The sequence below is a fragment of the Budorcas taxicolor genome, chromosome 7 (genome assembly GCF_023091745.1).
Source record: "Budorcas taxicolor isolate Tak-1 chromosome 7, Takin1.1, whole genome shotgun sequence".
Classification (NCBI taxonomy): Eukaryota; Metazoa; Chordata; class Mammalia; order Artiodactyla; family Bovidae; genus Budorcas; species Budorcas taxicolor.
The window spans coordinates 64,631,208-64,648,611 of NC_068916.1; the positions used below are offsets into that span (position 1 = coordinate 64,631,208).

Below are 17,404 nucleotides of genomic sequence, written 5' to 3' on the forward strand. Positions count from 1 at the left end.
CTGGTTCGTGTTCCTGGGGACAAACACAAGTGTATTTTGACACGTTTCTGCCATGCTCTGAGGGATAGCAGGATAAGCCATGAATTAAGGGTCACCCAAGTTACTTCGTCTTGGATCATCTCTCACCCTGATGCTCATGGAAGAGACTTGGGGCTTGTGCCATCCTTGAATGCACCCCTGTGGCCAGGGCAGTGGACTACACTAATGACCAGATCTGGGGGGTGTGCTTCACCTTATAATAAGGGTTATCAGCCCCACTTGAACCGGAGGACAGACAGTGGAGCAGGAGTAGTTCTTTACGGGGAAGAAGGCATGATTGCTGGGTAGGCAAAACAATAAGAGACATTACAACAGCGCCCTTCCTTCCTTAAGGTGAGGAAGTCACCCCTAACAATTAGAACTGTCAAAGAACGGGATAATCTCTGCTGTGAGATATTGAGCTGATCAACCATTTATCGTAAATATTTCACAGAGAGTAGGAGGAATTGGACTCCTGAGGTTCTTCCTCTCACACCCTTTAAGATACAAAAGAATGTTCGAGTGAAGAGGAAAGTGAGGGAACAGAGAGCTGATGGACTCAAGTGCCTCTTCTCTTCTCTCCACGATGTTTTTTGCAGAGAGCAGATGTGGCCGTTGCCCCTTTAACTATCACCTTGGTCCGGGAAGAGGTGATCGATTTCTCCAAGCCGTTTATGAGTCTGGGGATCTCCATCATGATAAAAAAGCCACAGAAGTCCAAGCCGGGGGTCTTTTCCTTCCTGGACCCTTTGGCTTACGAGATCTGGATGTGCATTGTGTTCGCCTACATCGGAGTGAGCGTCGTCCTTTTCCTGGTCAGCCGTTTCAGCCCCTACGAATGGCACAGCGAAGAGTTTGAGGAAGGGCGGGACCAGACCACCAGCGACCAGTCCAATGAGTTTGGGATATTCAACAGCTTGTGGTTCTCCCTGGGAGCCTTCATGCAGCAAGGATGCGATATCTCTCCCAGGTCAGTCGGCTCTTCTCATCACCTTTACTCAATGCCACATACATACACGGGGAGTCAGCGATGGCAATTTTTTCCAGACTTTATTGTGCTTAGTCCTCAACTACGCTTTACTGTCAACTGTCCGTTGCACGCTATGGAGGCTCTGGACACGCCTTGACCGGCTCTGTCTGCTGTCTGGGTGATGTGTTCTGTCAAGATTAACAGGCATAATTGTGACTCTAATGTTCTGTAGTTATAGTACTGAGAAGGGATGGGGGGCGGTATTGTACCACTAACCTTTTTGAGCACCTACCACACACGCTAAGCAAGGTTCTGAGTCCTCCTCATGCCTTATTTCACTGAATCCTCACAGAAGCATTAGGTGGGGACACTTATGATACCTCCTTTTACAAAGGAGGAACCACGGAAATGTTGAATACCTTTCCAAGGTTACATAGTTAAGTGAGTCAAGATTCAGACCACAATCCCAAACTATTTCTGAGTGGCAGGAGCTCTGCATTATGACTGGGTTCTTGCTCTGGTTCTAGCACTTTCTGTGTGGCTCTGGACAAGTCACTTGACTCTTGTAGACCTTCATGTCTTCATCTTTAAGAGAAAATGGTTCTTCTTTTCTCTGTTCTGAGTAAGATCTTGGAAACTGTCTAGTTCCAATGGTGACGTAAATTTGTTTCTTGTGGCTGGGGAATGAAGTTTCTTGGAAATGCCTCAGATATCATATTGAGAATACTGAGGTGGCCAAATCAGTGAGCTTTCAGCCCTCACACCGGACATGAGTAGCTCCATTTTCGTCTGTTTTACATATTGGACTTGTGAATACAATTTCTTTTGAGAACGGTTTTTGGAAGGGAGAGAGGAAGGAAGGAAAGGAAGAGGGGAGGGAGAGAGAGAAGAGAAAGAGGGAGGGAAAAGGTAAAGGAGAAGGGTAAAAAGAAATTTGACCACCACCCTGGAGAAGGCAAAGGCTACCCACTCCAGTATTCTGGCCTGGAGAATTCCATGGACTGTATAGTCACCACTGAACAACTTTCACTTTCACTTCACTTTCATCTAAATAAGTTCCCATATTTACGTGATCCCCCATTCCGTCTCTCTGCGTAATGTTCTTTCAGCTATATTCTAGAATGTTCGGGTCACAAATCCCCTCCGATTTACCTGTTAAATAAGCACTGATTGTATTTCCTTTTACAGTGGCTTAATATCTATGAGCTCTTTAATCAGGCAGTCCCTTATTGATTACCAAGCTTCTAAAGCATGCAGGGAGACATGGCTTAGCACTTGGCTGCATGAATAGATTTGCACACACTCTCACTTTCTGGGGGCATAACTGCATAAATATGAAGGCCTCATAGACATGTGCCAGAGGCATTGGTCCCACCTGTCTGGCTGAAATTTGAGTGTCAGTGAGGACCAATATTGCTAAGTGGCAAAGGAATAAAATCTTCCTAAAGAGCTTCCCGCAGGACTCACTTCACCTGCTGTACAATTTAGATCATCTCATCACTCACCATTATAATCTTGTTTTTCTCTAAATAAGAAGACAGTCGGGGGAGGGGGGCGTTGTGTGGGAGAAGAGGTGTGAGACTGGCTGCCTGGCCAGTGCTGGCAGACACATGGTAAAGAGCAGAGAGAACCCAGCAGGGGAAGGGCTTGCTTAAAAATAACTCAGGCCAGTAGATAAACTGTGGGAAGCAATGATTCAGTGTCACGGGCCATCCAAACATGCAGGTGTCTGAGAAGACCCATGGGCTTGTTTTCTCTCCTGTGTTCCCTTCTTGGCTGGGAACCTTACCTCCTAAAGGCACCCCTGTGGTCTGACCTCAGGCTGTGTTTTCACACTCCCCACCATTCCTCCCGAAGTCTCAAGTTAGTGAGCCACAAACTGAATCTGCTACCAGGCATGCTTCTGATTTGCAGTCTGCCAGTGATGCTCCAAAACTGAGTGACAGCTGCCCTCTGGAGCTGATCCATGACATCCCCGTGGACCGCAGCCCCCAGTGATCCGCTTCACTCCGCTGCGACTCAGCTGGCCCCTGAGAGAGTATGTGAGTTTGTGAATTCTGGCTAGAAGAGGGTTTTCAGACTCTGTTTCCAGGACTCCTGAGGGTTCTATGAGGCTATCTTAGGAACTGACCTTGAGGTGAAGATGAGACTAAACAGGAAAGTACCCAGCCTCCTTCCTCCTCACTTTTAATAAAACAACTCCACTCTGTGATTCTGTATTTTCCCTGGTAAGATGGCAAACAACCTCTAGTATTGTTGTGAGGTTTAAAAGAGATTGATACAGGGACTTTTCTGGTGGTCTAGTGGTTAAGAATCTGCCTTGCAATGCAGGGGATGTGGGTTCCATCCCTGGTCAGGGAACTAAGAGCCCACATGCCATGGAATAACTAAGGTGCCCCAACTACTGAGCTCGTGTGCCACAACTAGAGAGTCCATGTACCACAATAAAAGTTCCAGCACAGTGCAGCAAAGATCCCAGGTGCCACGACTATGACCCGACAACAAATAAAGACCGATATGTATAGAACTCATAACACGCTATTTAGACAACACATAGGACACACAATAAACGAGAAGCTACTTCAGTTCTTTCATCAACTTTCTGTATTGTAAACTTTAGAAGGAAAGGTGCTATGGCTCACAATGAAAACCCAATGGACCTCTCTCTCCTGGGCAAACCCACAGACAAAGCGGCACAGTGATTCACTCCTGGATTCCTGAGACACCCCTCACAGGGACTGGGCAGAAGGATCTGTCATTTTGGTTTTGAGGGTCTGACAGGCAGAGAGATGAGTCAACCTGCCAGAACAAGGAGTTTTATCCACAAGAGATGGACTCTTGCTAAACAAGCCTAGCTTTGCCAACTCCAGCACTTAGGGGCCTGTAGAAACCCCTCTAAGAGTCAGAATATGCATCACAACATTTGATGGGAATATATGCTAAAGAGAAAAGGCACATACTTGTCAACAGGACCAGACAAAAACACAAGGATGCTACGACAGTGATGAAAGCAAGGGCCAAGCAGACAACTAGAAGCTTTTGTTATTCTTGTTTATATATTTGATGTAGACATCATCAAAAGTCCATGGAGCTTTCAGAGCCTCTGATATACATAGCACTAGATACCCTGGGGTTACAGTAGGAGGTATTATATTTTTAAGGGGTTTTTTATACTCAAACATCCTTTCAAATCGGTTTCAATTAATTTTTCTTGCTATTTATTAAGTGTATCATAAATTCTCTAAAGTTAGAATTTGGGAGACTAAATTCCACCTAAATTGCATATATCTGCATACATACACAAGTAGCTTTGGTTTTTTTTCTTAATTTATTCAATATTTATATTAATGACCAACCTAGATAGCATATTCAAAAGCAGAGACATTACTTTGCCAACAAAGGTCTGTCTAGTCAAGGCTATGGTTTTTCCAGTGGTCATGTATAGATGTGAAAGCTGGACTGTGAAGAAAGCTGAGCACCAAAGAATTGATGCTTTTGAACTGGGGTGCTAGAGGAGACTCTTGAGAGTCCCTAGGACTGCCAGGAGATCCAACCAGTCCATTCTAAAGGAGATCAGTCCTGGGTGTTCTTTGGAAGGAATGATGCTGAAGCTGAAACTCCAATACCTTGGCCACCTCATGCAAAAAGTTGACTTATTGGAAAAGACTCTGATGCTGGGAGGGATTGAGGGCAGGAGGAGAACGGGACGACAGAGGATGAGATGGCTGGATGGCATCACTGACTCAATGGACATGAGTTTGGGTGATCTCTGGGAGTTGGTGATGGACAGGGAGGCCTGGCGTGCTGCAATTCATGGGGTCGCAAAGAGTCAGACACAACTGAGTGACTGAACTGAACTGAACTGATACTAACAACAACAACAACCAAAAAAAAAAAAAAAATGAAATGTGGCCAAATACAGTTAGTTGTCTGTAAGTAGCTCAATCATCTGACCAGAGTAATGTGACCAGATGGAGAGTTATCTTTCTTAGATGAAAAGGGAAGTGGAGGCAGATAGTAGCCATGGTTCGGTGAAATGAGGATCTGCCACTTTGGGCTGCCCTGGCGTTTACTCCCGTGCACAAGGGGGCAGCTCCCAGACGCCATGTCCAGGTTCAAGCGGGAAGACGGGGAGGAAGTTCTGCAGCCCGTTCTGCGTCTCTGGATCAGGAAAACAAAGGCTGAACAATATACTTCCCACCCCAAGCAGACATCTCCTTCTATCCATCTCATTAGAAAGAACAGTGGCCCGCGATCACTCCTAGTAGCACTGAAGGTAGGAAAGGCAAGAAGATGGGTTTTTAGCCTCTAAAATGGAAAGGGTGAGAATGGGCCTTGATGAGTGAGCCAACAGCATGGGCCGCGGTGCCTGTGCTGTGCTGTACTTAGCCACTCAGTCATGTCCGACTCTTTGTGACCTCAGACCTCAGACTCTGTGACCTGGACTGTAGCCCGCCAGGCTCCTCTGTCCATGAAGATTCTCCAGGCAAGAGTACTGGAGTGGGTTGCCATGCCCTAGAGCTGAAGTTTTCCATACCAGCTCCACAGATAGACAAACTAATCTGTCATTAGCACCTTCAGTGATGTATACCAGGAAATACTACTAGTTGGCTTTCAAGATTCTTCCCTCCTCCCTTTAAAATATTCATGTGAGAAATTGTCTTTGTGTAGCCTATTTTTAACATTGAAAGTTAAAACTCAGTTGAGCTGTTATCACAAGAAATAATTTTTTTTTTAATTTGGTTGATGGTAAGATAGAAATACCGTCATGAATTGCATTTGCAGGCCTATGTCTTGTGCCCAAAATGCCTATTTTTAATAGATATTTTAGATTTCTTTTTTCATAAATAAGAACATTTTGAGAAGGGATATATGAAAGAAAGGACAAAAATCACGCCAGGCAAAATTTATCTTCAGTTCCCACAACTTTTATTTCTGTAGCTTTTCCCCCTATTTGTGTCCAGTGTCATTTATTTATTCAACAGATATTACTAATTGCCTGGAAGGTACAGCACAGCGTGCTGAGGATATAAAGATATGTTGATGGTGCCATATGAGGGTATGGGAGTCTCTGCTTCAGGGAGCTGGCAAGTACAGTGAGGTAACACAGATGGTAAATAAATAACTGTGAATGTATAAACTGTGATGCCCTATGAATAAAATGAAACTGCTGCAGCAACAGATAATAGGGGAAGTGGAATTAAAGGGGACTTACTTAGGGTGTTCTGAGAAAGCTTCTCCGTGGCGCAGAGAGGTAAGGAGGAGCTAGGCTGACACAGAGCTGTATTATTAGAGAAGCAGGCAGAAGCCAGATCTCACAGAGACTCAGGGCCATAGCATAGATTTAAAGTTTTACTCTAAATACATAGGAAGGCCCCAGGGAGTTTTAAGTAAGAGAAGGATTGATTTACATGCTATAATGCTACTCTGGGGAGCTATGAAGAAAATAAATTAAAGCAGAAAATAGTCAAGAGTGGAAGCAGAGGGAATGAGCAGTAGGCTCTCATAGCTGTCTAGGGGCAATTACAGTGATGGAAATTATGATGGTCATGGAGATGGATTAGCGGTCTACTTTGAAACTAGAAATGACAGCACTGGCTGATTGGATATCTGAAGGGGAGGAGAGGAAGATTCAGTGGTGCCTCCAAGAGGAAGGGGGCATTTGGAAAACATGGCACCATACTTCCAGAGACCTTTAGGTCTGGCTCTGATCAAGAGAAGGATCTAATTCATCTACCCCATGTTACAGAGGAGTAAACTGAGGCCCCAAAGGGGGAAGGGATTTTCTCTAAGGTCCCCAAGGCAGTGCCTCTGGCCTGTTGCTGCCCACTCTGCAGTGTCATCCCAGGCTCCACCAAATGGACTAAGAGTGAGCCTTTCAACTCTATTCCCATGGCCCTCCCCATTGGCTTCCAGTTCTGTGGGATCAGATGACCCTAGTAAGAAAAAGGAGAAGGGTGTGGAAGGTCCTAGGGGAAGAGAGGAAAAGGGGAAATGATGATTCCAGCTTTCAGAACTCTTACTCCTGATCTTAGAATGTGACAGAATGTATGATAATTATCTCCACCTAGGGAAGATAATTACTCTCAGCAAGAAGAATTCTAAAGCAGGGAGTGGGAGCACTTTGGGGATCTCCAGGAACCCTGTATCACCACTCTGCTTCCCCCCAACCCCAGCTAATGAGCTTGCTGAGGGCCCTGAGACTGATTCACCATGGGAACAGAGTAGCCAATGAGCAGAGCCTAAACTGATAACCAATGGCAGCCTGACTGTCGCATTCACACACGAATCCCCAGCAACCAGGACTGGAGTGCACAGAGGGGTGATGAGTAATCTCCCCCTTCCACCTCTTGTTCTCCCCTCTTCTCTCCCAGAGACAGTCATGCAAACCCCTTTCTCTGGCAAATAGTGGTGTCACTGAAGTGCTGCAGGGGGAAAAAGGGGGTAAATATTCAGGGAAGTTGATGGAAGCAGCCTGAAGTTATAAAATATTTCATCTTCCCAGGCAGTGCTCGGGGTAAAGAATCTGCCTGTCAATGTAGGAGATGTGGGTTCAATCCCTAGATCAGGAAGATCCCCTGGAGTAGGAAATGGCAACCCATTCCAGTTCTTTTGCCTGGAAAATTCCATGGACAGAGGAGCCTGGTGGGCTACAGTCCACGGGGTTGCAAAGATCAGATACAACTGAGCCCACTGAGCACACACACAATCCTAATCCAGTCTTTAGAAAACATAAGCCTCATTCAGGACACAGGCTCGGTGCTGTAAGGAAGGGTGTGTGCACAGCGATGATGCGAGAAGTGGGTTTGATGCTCTTAGGACTAGGTATGAGGGTTTCTGCTGGGACTCCTGCATCACAATCACCTGGGATGCCTGTCAAAATACAGATTTCCAGGCCCCATCCCAAGTCTGAGGAACTGGAAATTCTGCATCTAGAGAGAAAAGTACACATTTCACAAGCCCTCCCCTTCCCCCGGGGCAGGTTGGCATTAAAACTGGAAAGCCATTGAGCTAGGATGTTGTTCGGTTAAGTCAGTTTGGAAGTGTAAGAAGTGAGGTCCATGGTTCAGCCAGAAGTCACGCTAGTCAACTGCCACAAACACTGAGCCCAGCATCTGCCTGCCCTGCGTGTGTTACCTGCCGAGAGAGTGAGATCCTGGGAGTGGCCACTGAAGGCAGAGGCCTTGCGGGGACCCTGCTTCCTCCGCAGGCCAGGCTCCTGGGAGGAGCTCCTATAGGATTCACCAGAGTACATCTCCCTGGGTAACAGGAACTGCAGCTGTGACAGGGTGATCTGCGCAAGGACAGTGACCCCCCCATCACTGGGGACTCCAGCTCCATGCCGCCTTCCTTTTCAACTTTACCCTGTGCTACCCAGTGCCGAGACCCAGAGCCAGGCTCTGATAGTGAGCAGTTCCACAGACCGTGGAGAAGCACAGGAGTAAACTTTCAGAGCCTGCACAAGCCACATACAAGTGTTCAGATGAAGGCAGGGACGGGGGGGGGGGGGGGGTAAAAGCTTCGCTGGATATGCAAATGAAAAGCACCATTGTCTGCCCCTCAGCCACCAGTTCTGGCCATCAGCAATGGGGAAGTCACATCTCTAGACTGTCGTGAATGTCCAGGGTTTGAACAGTTTAATTGAAGGAGAAAGGTGTTTTGTTTTGTTTTGTTGTTTTCCTCCAAAATCATAATAGGAAAGCACTCAGAAAGTGTTTCCCAAGCTGAAAAGGATGTTTAGGACAATTTCTCTCCTGAAATGTTTCTTTAGCACCTGTTACATTCAGACAGGGTTCAGGTTGCTACAAGAGACATCACCAAACAAAGCAAACAAAACCCCCATCCTCCTAGAGCTTACCTTCCAGTGAGAGGAGGCAGGCAGTTAAAAAAAAAAAAGATGTAATCAACACCCCCATCCCAATTCCATAGATGAAGATTCTGGCTTACAGGGAAGGAGAAGGGACTCAGAGATAATCAGCATAAGCTTCCCTGGTGGCTCAGACAGTAAAGAGTGTGCGTGCAGTGCAGGAGACCCAGGTTAGATCCCTGGGTCTGGAAGATCCCCTGGAGGGGGAAATGGGATCTTACTCCAGTATTCTTGTCTGGAGAATCCCATGGATGGAGGAGCCTACAGTTCATGGGGTTGCCAAGAGTCGGACATGACAGACTGACTAACACTTTCAGTAACACAAAAACAGGGGTCAGCTGGGGGCTGTGTTGACCTGGGCATGCCTGTGTCAGCTAAAAGGGGACCGCTCCCACTCAGCCCTGGACAGTCACTTCCAGGAAAGCTCTGCAGATAAAGCCAAAGTTGGGCACCCCTGGAAGAATGATGAGTATAAAACACCACTTTACTTTTAATGCCTTTAGACATACTCAGAATATCATATTCATAGATTTTTTTAAAAGGAATTCTCTCTCTCAGCCCTTATTTTTGATTCCAAGGATAAAAACCTGATTGCTGTGTTTTTCTTTCTTTTCACGTACCTTGGAAAATCCAGGCTGTGAATGGGACTGCATTAAAACAAAGTCCTCACAGCTCTATATGCAGAAAGACTTGCCTACCTCTTCCTGAGATCTACATTTTCCTGGAGAGAACCCGTTTCTTTTTAATTCCCCTCCGGAAATACAGCCCCTGAGATCCAGAGACCCAATTGTTCACCTGGCAAGATGTCCTGAGTTCTAAAAAGAGAACAATGAAAGCATCGTTAGTTGAATTGATGGAGAATGTATGCTCAGAGTCTTGTGAGGATCCCCATGGTTTGAGTATGATTTAAGGACCACCATCCACCTGTGGCAAATGAATGCTTCTATCCAAGTTGTATTCAAGCAAGACCATAGGTGAATGAAGCCCAAGGTTGCCAGCAGAAAATAGCGCGTTCCACTAACTCAGAAACGCGTGACCTACGTGATGACAGTCACCGTGTGAATCTGGTGGCTTAAGAAAGAGGACCTTAATGTGAGGAGACAGTAGCTGCGGGGGCAGAATGGAGCCCTTCCCAAGGGGGGAATCAGGAGCAGCTGTGTCACAGGAGGTGGGCCCACAGGATTGGAGGAGGTGATAAAAGATCTTAGAAAAAAGCTCAGTCTACTAGCCCACTGGGTGAGTCACTTCAAAATGGGAGAAGGATGGTGCCTGGCATGTCTGCAGCCCCCCTCTAAGACTGGTGTCCCTTTGATTCCCAGGTCCAGACAAGGCTCTACCCAAGCCAGGTTGTGCGTCAATCTGTTCTCTCAGCCCCAAGCTGCCTTTATAGTCTTGCCATTCCCTCTATCTGGAGCAGCTTCTCTCATCCTTCTTGCTCAATGACCCTCTCTTTTGCAAATACTGACGTCCCATTGCTCCCCTCCTCAGCCCAATTCTCCTGGGAAGCTATGCATCACAGGAACAGAGCTTGATCTCTGGAACTGGCCTCCTCCAGCTGAATCCTAGCTCTGCCACTTACTGGCCATGTCAGCATAGGAAAGTAATTTCTCTGTGCCTCGGTTCCTTCTTCTGGGAGGTGGAGATAGTAAGAACACCGACTTCAAGGGTATTCTCTATTAAATGACATCATGTGTGGAAAGCTCTTCCTTTGCACAGAGGTGATGAACACAGTAAATGCTACTGACATAGCTGTTGCTATTGCTATATTGTCATCTGAACCTCTCTGAGGGCATCATCTATCTTCAATCCTGAGCTTCTGTTCCTCATCAAAACACAAACCGGAAAACCTATCCTTGCCACTCATCTAGAACCTGACACGGCGGTTAGGCATTCTTAATACTCAACACGTGCTTGTTGAATGAATATATGCACTTTCACAAGTAGCCTTCCAAGGACCATGTCACATTTTTCACATAATGGAGAGAAAGCAACCCAAGAGAGAATTTCTGGTGGTCACTACCTGCGTAATGTGGGGAAAGTCAGTCCTGGGATCTCAATAGATGTGAGAAAAAGCAGGAAGAACTGGAGAAAAGGAAGTGAAATAGACCAATCCAGAAAACAAAGTTTCCTGTCTACTACATATCAGGCTGTCTCTTAAATGGCATGTGATGTTACCTTTAATTATCATGACAACCTCTGTTCAGGGATATCAACCCATTTTATAGATGAGAAAACTGAGGCAGACAACAATTAACTCCCTTATTCACGGCTTTCTAACAGAGCTGGGATTATAACCTATGTCTATTGGATTCAAAGACTCGTGATTTATTTTTGAGACACCATTGTCTTCCAAGATCAGAAATCTTTTGATGGTCCCTCAGGGCTTCCTATGAATTGTCAGATTTCATGGAAATAAAAAGCATCCTTTTTCATCTGTAGGGTTCTCTAGCTTTAAAAAAAAAAATAGACTTTTTTGGTTTTGAGTTTTTCCATTAATATTCCTTACAGTATCTTTTTCCTTAAAAGTCATCTCCTGGGGAAGAAGAGGGGACCCCCTGGGAGTGCACTCTGTCCCACCCAGAGTGTGTGCAGCCCAGCCAGTTGGTGAGGGAGATGGTGAAACAGACAAGAACAAAGATAAAACTGGTGCCACTTTGGAGGAGCCAGTTTCTTGGTTTCAGCTGGGAGGTGACTGTGGGCATAGGGTGGATCCCACAGCCAGAGCCAAAAGCTGGAGAGGGCATGTTTTTCCCTGTAATATTTTAGACTTGAATGGAGGAGGGAGAAGGCAAAAAAGGATTACAAATGGCCTTAAAATTATGGTCCATGTGGAGTCGACACATTATCCTCTAGAAACGGTTGTGCACATGTGGCCAGAGGTATGTGTAAGGGTTTTCATTGCTCTAGTGGGTTCCAGTGTCCTTCTGCCGATGGTTGCTCAGCAGCTAGTTGCAATTTTGGTGCTCTCACAGAAGGTGAGCACACATCCTTCTGACCTGCCATCCTGAATCAATCTCCTCTCACTGTTGTTTTAAAAAGCTAGAGGTAGCCTGCTGCCCGTCAGCTGAGGACAATGACGGTTCATCATCCAGGGGCAGAATATGCAGCTATCAGAGTGGAGGGACAAGGATGCCTGTACTACTCTGCAAGGATCTTCAGGACTGCATAGCAGGGGAATAACAGGTTCTGGTCCCACTGGTCCCAAATTGTAGGCTCTTTTCACTGCATCCTGCTGCCTCTTTGGAATACAGGGAACTAGGGGAATGTGTCTCGGAGGACTAAACTCTGTGGTATGTAAAGCTCATGCAAGATTTTCTTCTGAGAAATGAAATATTAGTGTGGGCTGTAGTACAAAGAGACCTCTGGGAAGCGCTGGACTGTGCCTTGAAAATGAGCTAAGATTTTCCACAAAAGCAGAGAGAAATGAAGACAGAAGTCTCTGGTGGGGGAATCACTGTGAGCAGAAGCACTGAAGCGGGCATGTGTTGAGCCGGGGGACCTGTCAATCACGCTCATCCCTAGGGACTCATTAGCCAAGGGTTCAGAACTCACAAGATTTAATGACGCATTCAATACCATGACTTTGGGGGCCTGATAAGCTGTTGTATAGTCATTAGAGTGTCACCCAAGAAACAGAGAGTCTAAAGTGGGCAGTGTTGGGCCAGTTCTTCAGTTGTTGCAGGAAGTAACTCCCTGCTCCCCAAGGAGCACCTTTACTGATTGGTGTTAAGTCTTGGTCCACTGTGGACAAAACCATGTCAGCGAGGGTCTAATTTCTGAATCAGAGGATCTTGGCTCTCAAGAAGTCCCTGCCACTGCTGCTGCCAGGTAATTTATCTCCCGAGCAGCAGACAGAAGGGGCTGTCAGGCAGAAAGATGCCTTCCCTTCTGTGCAAGTCTGGCTGGGTACTCAGCAAGTATCCATCTCCCCTTTCATGCCCTGTTCTCTGTGGAGGTACCCATTCTGAGAATGGGGAGAGAGAATGAAGAGGGAGTTTATCTTGCTTTGTTTCTGGTTACAGTAGGTATGTATTCCTACAGATTCAAGTGGGGATTAATCAATCAAATGTTTTAGTTGAGGGCCATTAGGATATCAACTTTGCCTTAGGCACAGTGGTAGGCATTATGGCTGGTGTGAAAAAGGAAGAAACCAGAGTACAGACTTCAGACTTTGCAAAAATCAAGATACACAAGGAAAAAAGATAGATAGTAAAGCAAAATGTTCATCTGAATAATTTCCAAGTGCAGGATTTATAGTCAACAGATAGAAAAGAAAGATCATTGAGGCCCAAAATAGTCTAGGTTGGCTTTGAAGAAAAAGAGGGACTTGGACTGGTCCCAAGGAAAAAAGGTGGACTTCTAGAAGGAGCCTCGGCTAAGATACGGTTTGTGGCAGGAGCACCCAAGCAAAGCAGAGAAGAGGACTGTGTTTCGAGACCAAGGATCCTGTTAATTACTCAGACCTGGGTTTTGATCTTCGTTGTTGTCGTTTAGTCGCTAAGTCACATCCAACTCCTTTGTGACCCCATGGACTGTAGCCCCTCAGGCTTCTCTGTCCATGGGATTTACCAGGCAAGAATACTAGAGTGGGTTGCCATTTCCTTCTCCAGGGGATCTTCTCAACCCAGCGAGGGAACACACATCTCCTGCTTTGCACACAGACACTTTACACTGAGCCATAATCTTAGTTCACCAGCTACTAGCTAGTAAGACTTGAGCCAGTAACTTAACTGCCAAGTCCATTTCCTCTTTAAAAAGCGAGGCCATTAAAGAAAGAAGATGTGGTACACACATAAAATGAAATATTACCCAACCATAAAAAGGAATGAAATAGTGCCACTTGCAGCAACATAAATGCAACGAGAGATTATCACACTAAGTGAAGTAAGTTAAACAGAGAAAGGAAAATAGCATATGATGTCACTTACATGCGGAATCTTAAATATCATACAAATGAATCTATCTATGAAACAGAATCCATAGAGAGCAGACTTGTGGTTGCCATGGGGAGCAGTTGGGATGGAGTGAGAAGTTGGGATTAGCAGATGTAAGCTTTGATATGGAGATGAATAAACAACAAGGTCCTACTGTATAGCACAGAGAACTATGTTCAATATCCTATGACAAACCATAATGGAAAAGAATATAACAAAAACAACATGTGTATATATATGTCTATATATATACACACATATATGTATGTATAACTGAATCACTTTGCTGTACAGCAGTAATTAACACATTGTAAGTAAATTAAACTTCAATTAAAATTTTTTTAATTTTAAAAAGAGGCCATTAATACAAATATCATAGGATCTTATAAGAATATATAAACAAAGAGACGCTAAAGCATGTACACCAGGAGTTCAAAATGTTTTAATTTTCTTTGGCTTCTTTTGTGTTACCACTTTCCTTTCTTTCAGCTTTGTCCCTGGCCTCCCACCAATCATCTATTCTCTGCTATGAGCTTTCAGAGCCTTGCTGACATGCAGTTTTTTATGTGCTCCTGGCCCAGCCCTGGCTAGAGGGAAGTCTGTAGGCTGTTCCCACGAAAAGAGGGCAGGCTGCCAGGTGCAGTTATGACTCGAGGATGTTCACTCTATCCCAGGGCTACTCCATAGCTCGAGCCTCAGGAACTGCATCTAAGCTCCTGCCTGCTTTCCTGGCAAAACTCATCACCGGAGCAGTGACTCTTCCTGCCAGACCACACTGCCCACCAGTCCCCTCGTGACCTCCCAGGCACCTGGTTTTGTTTCGTAGCAGTCAGCATTATGATGGTTTCCTCTGTATCCCAGAATGACAAACACTGGTTTTGCAGGACTTGCAAATACGCAAGGTTTTCTCAAGAGAGTAATTAAGAACCTCATGAGCTCTGGGGTGAGACACCTAGGCTTAATTCTGCTTCTTACCCTAATTTGCTGTGTGATCCTGGGCAACTAGGTTTGCAACTCAGGCCCTCTGTTACTATATAACAAGCCACCCTGAATTTCTGGCATAGAACAGCAGCCTTTTTATTCTGCTCATAGACTCCCTGGGTCAGGAAACTTGGATACGGGCACAGTGGGATGGCTTGTTCTTGCTTACAGATGCCTGGGACCTCAGACAGAGCAACTGCAAGGCTGTGGGTCGCTTGGCGGAGGGGGTGGAATCACCTGCAGGCTCACTCTCTCACATGGCTGGCGGTGGGGGCTGCTGTCCTCACCACCTACCTACACATGCCCTCTCCACGCTCTGCTGGGGTTCCTCACGGCACGATGGCCAGATCCCAAGGACAAGCAACCAAGAGTAGGCAGGCAAAAGTGGTAGCACGTCTCATGACCTACCCTGAGAAGTCACAGGGGGTGACTTCTGCCAGAGTCACCAGCCCAGACATATCAGAAAGGCAGGAACAAATATCCCACCTTTCAGTAGGACAAGGGTCAAAAATCACATCGTAAGAAGAACACATGGAATGGGAGAGGTTGTGGTGGTGCTATCTGGAAAGAGCAATCAGCTACACCTTATATATAAAGTAAAGATAATACTTTTGGAATCATTATGAAGATTAACGAAAATAAGGAATTTAAAACACTTAGTATGGTGCCTGACATGTGGTAAGTGCTCAGTAAAAGACACAGTCATTCACATTCATATTCTCCCTCCCTCCCTTCCTCCTTGCCTCTCCCCCCATCTCTCACTCTCACCTCCCCACAAGTAGAGGTACATACACACATATATGACACTTCTGGATAGTGCTTATTAACGTGTCATCTGTACTTATTAATTGTTTGTGTCTATAAGAGATGCTAGCAATTATTTAAGCTAATGAATCTATAGATTAGATCCCTAATGAATCTACAGAGTAGAGCCTCAAAAGTCAGGTCGTTTCTTATCTAATTACCTTATTTTTATACTTTGGAAAACCAATGTTAATAATCCATGCTTGGATGAAGCATTCTTGTTGGAAAGAACTCAAGTGACCCTTAGCAAACAATAAGCAATTTTTTAAAAGACTGAGATTAGATTTCAACACCTTTCGGGATCTATAAAGATTTGAATTTCATCATCACCTCTGGAGTTAAATGAAAAGGCACAGAAGGTGCACAAAAGCTTGATGTGTTCTCATTTTGCAGATCTGAACACTGAATTGAGACAGGTCACTTATTGTCTTTGACTATTTTAAGACTACACAGATTGTTCCTCCTCCCTAAAGCCAAGGGGCCCCACATGTAGGCAGTATTTGCTCTGTGAATCAGCAAGAAGAACAATCAGAATTCACAAAACTGAGTTACTGTACTTCTGCATCTCTGCACTAAGAAGTAAGGAGGGCCAAGGGGACAGAACAGAAGGAGCATGGCTTGTTTCTTCTCACCAAGACTGTGCAGGGATCTTGGCTGGACAAGGATGGAACTTAGAAGACATAACAATGCCAAGTGCTTTGGGCAAATGACTTACCTTCTTAGACCTCAGATTTCACAGACTCAATGATCTGACATTCTATTGGGTTAGCCAAAAAGCTCATTGAGGTTTTTCTGTATATTAGGAAAACCCAAATTAACTTTTTGGCCAACCAAATACATTGGAACATGCTTACTGAGCCTCTGTGATCCATTCTTTCCTTCTTATGGTGGAGAACGCACAAAAATAAGAAATGCCAGATCTTGGTTTACAGGATGTTCACAGTCTAACTGGGGAGATGAGACTAACACACAAGCAGCAATGTGTTACTTACAGTGTGAACTTACAAAGCTCAGGTATATCTTGAGCACTAAGTGCCATCCACAGGTGACCCAAAGGGACAGATGCATGCTGGCAGAAGGTCAGTCTTCATCCATCCATCTGGCTGGAGAGGAAGAAAGGGCATGCATGTTATGAAACCATAAGTGCATCTATCAGGCTTCCCCACAAGGCCAGTGTTCTTACATTTCACCATATCTTCCACATCAAAACTCAAAGAGAGAAAAGGAATTTTCCTGCTTATATAGAGAAGATTCATAGTTTATTTTTTTAACTTCAACTCCCTTTTAAGTCAATGAACTCTCCCCTCTTAAGTTTAATATACCATGCTGAGCAAAGGAAGATGTTCATTAAAATCTGGCTTTCCCCATATCCTCCCTGTTTGACACATAACTGATTTAATTTTTAAATTTCATTGAATTATAACACACATATCAGTGCATCAATCACAAATATACTGCTCAGTTAATTTTCATCAAGTGAAAACATCTGTGTAATCAGAATTCAAGAAATTAAACACTGCCAGGGAGATCGGGATTGACATATGTTAACCACCATGAATAAAACAGATATAAAATAGATAACTAATGAGAACACTTTTGAATTTCTGTCGCACATATACCCAGGAAAGGACTTCTTAGGCCACATTATTTATAATTTCCTATCATAGATTCTGCCAAACTATTTTCTGAAAACAAATCTATACTCCCATCAATAATGTATATGAGTTCCAGTTGCTTCACATCTCCCTTTTTTATTTTGGCAAGTGAGTGTATCATAATATACCCATTTTTACTCAGTTATACACAGACATTACCATTTTAATTTGCATC

At 44.9% G+C, this 17,404-nt stretch overlaps 1 protein-coding gene across 1 annotated transcript in view; it reads left to right on the forward strand.

Annotated features, from left to right (window-relative positions):
- GRIA1 (glutamate ionotropic receptor AMPA type subunit 1) overlaps window positions 1–17,404 on the forward strand; it is a 348,095-nt gene that overhangs the window by 253,958 nt on the left and 76,733 nt on the right. Inside the window, exon 11 of the mRNA XM_052642627.1 lies at window positions 618–988. Coding sequence (XP_052498587.1) covers window positions 618–988 — 371 coding nt within the window. The remainder of the gene's footprint in view (window positions 1–617; window positions 989–17,404) is intronic.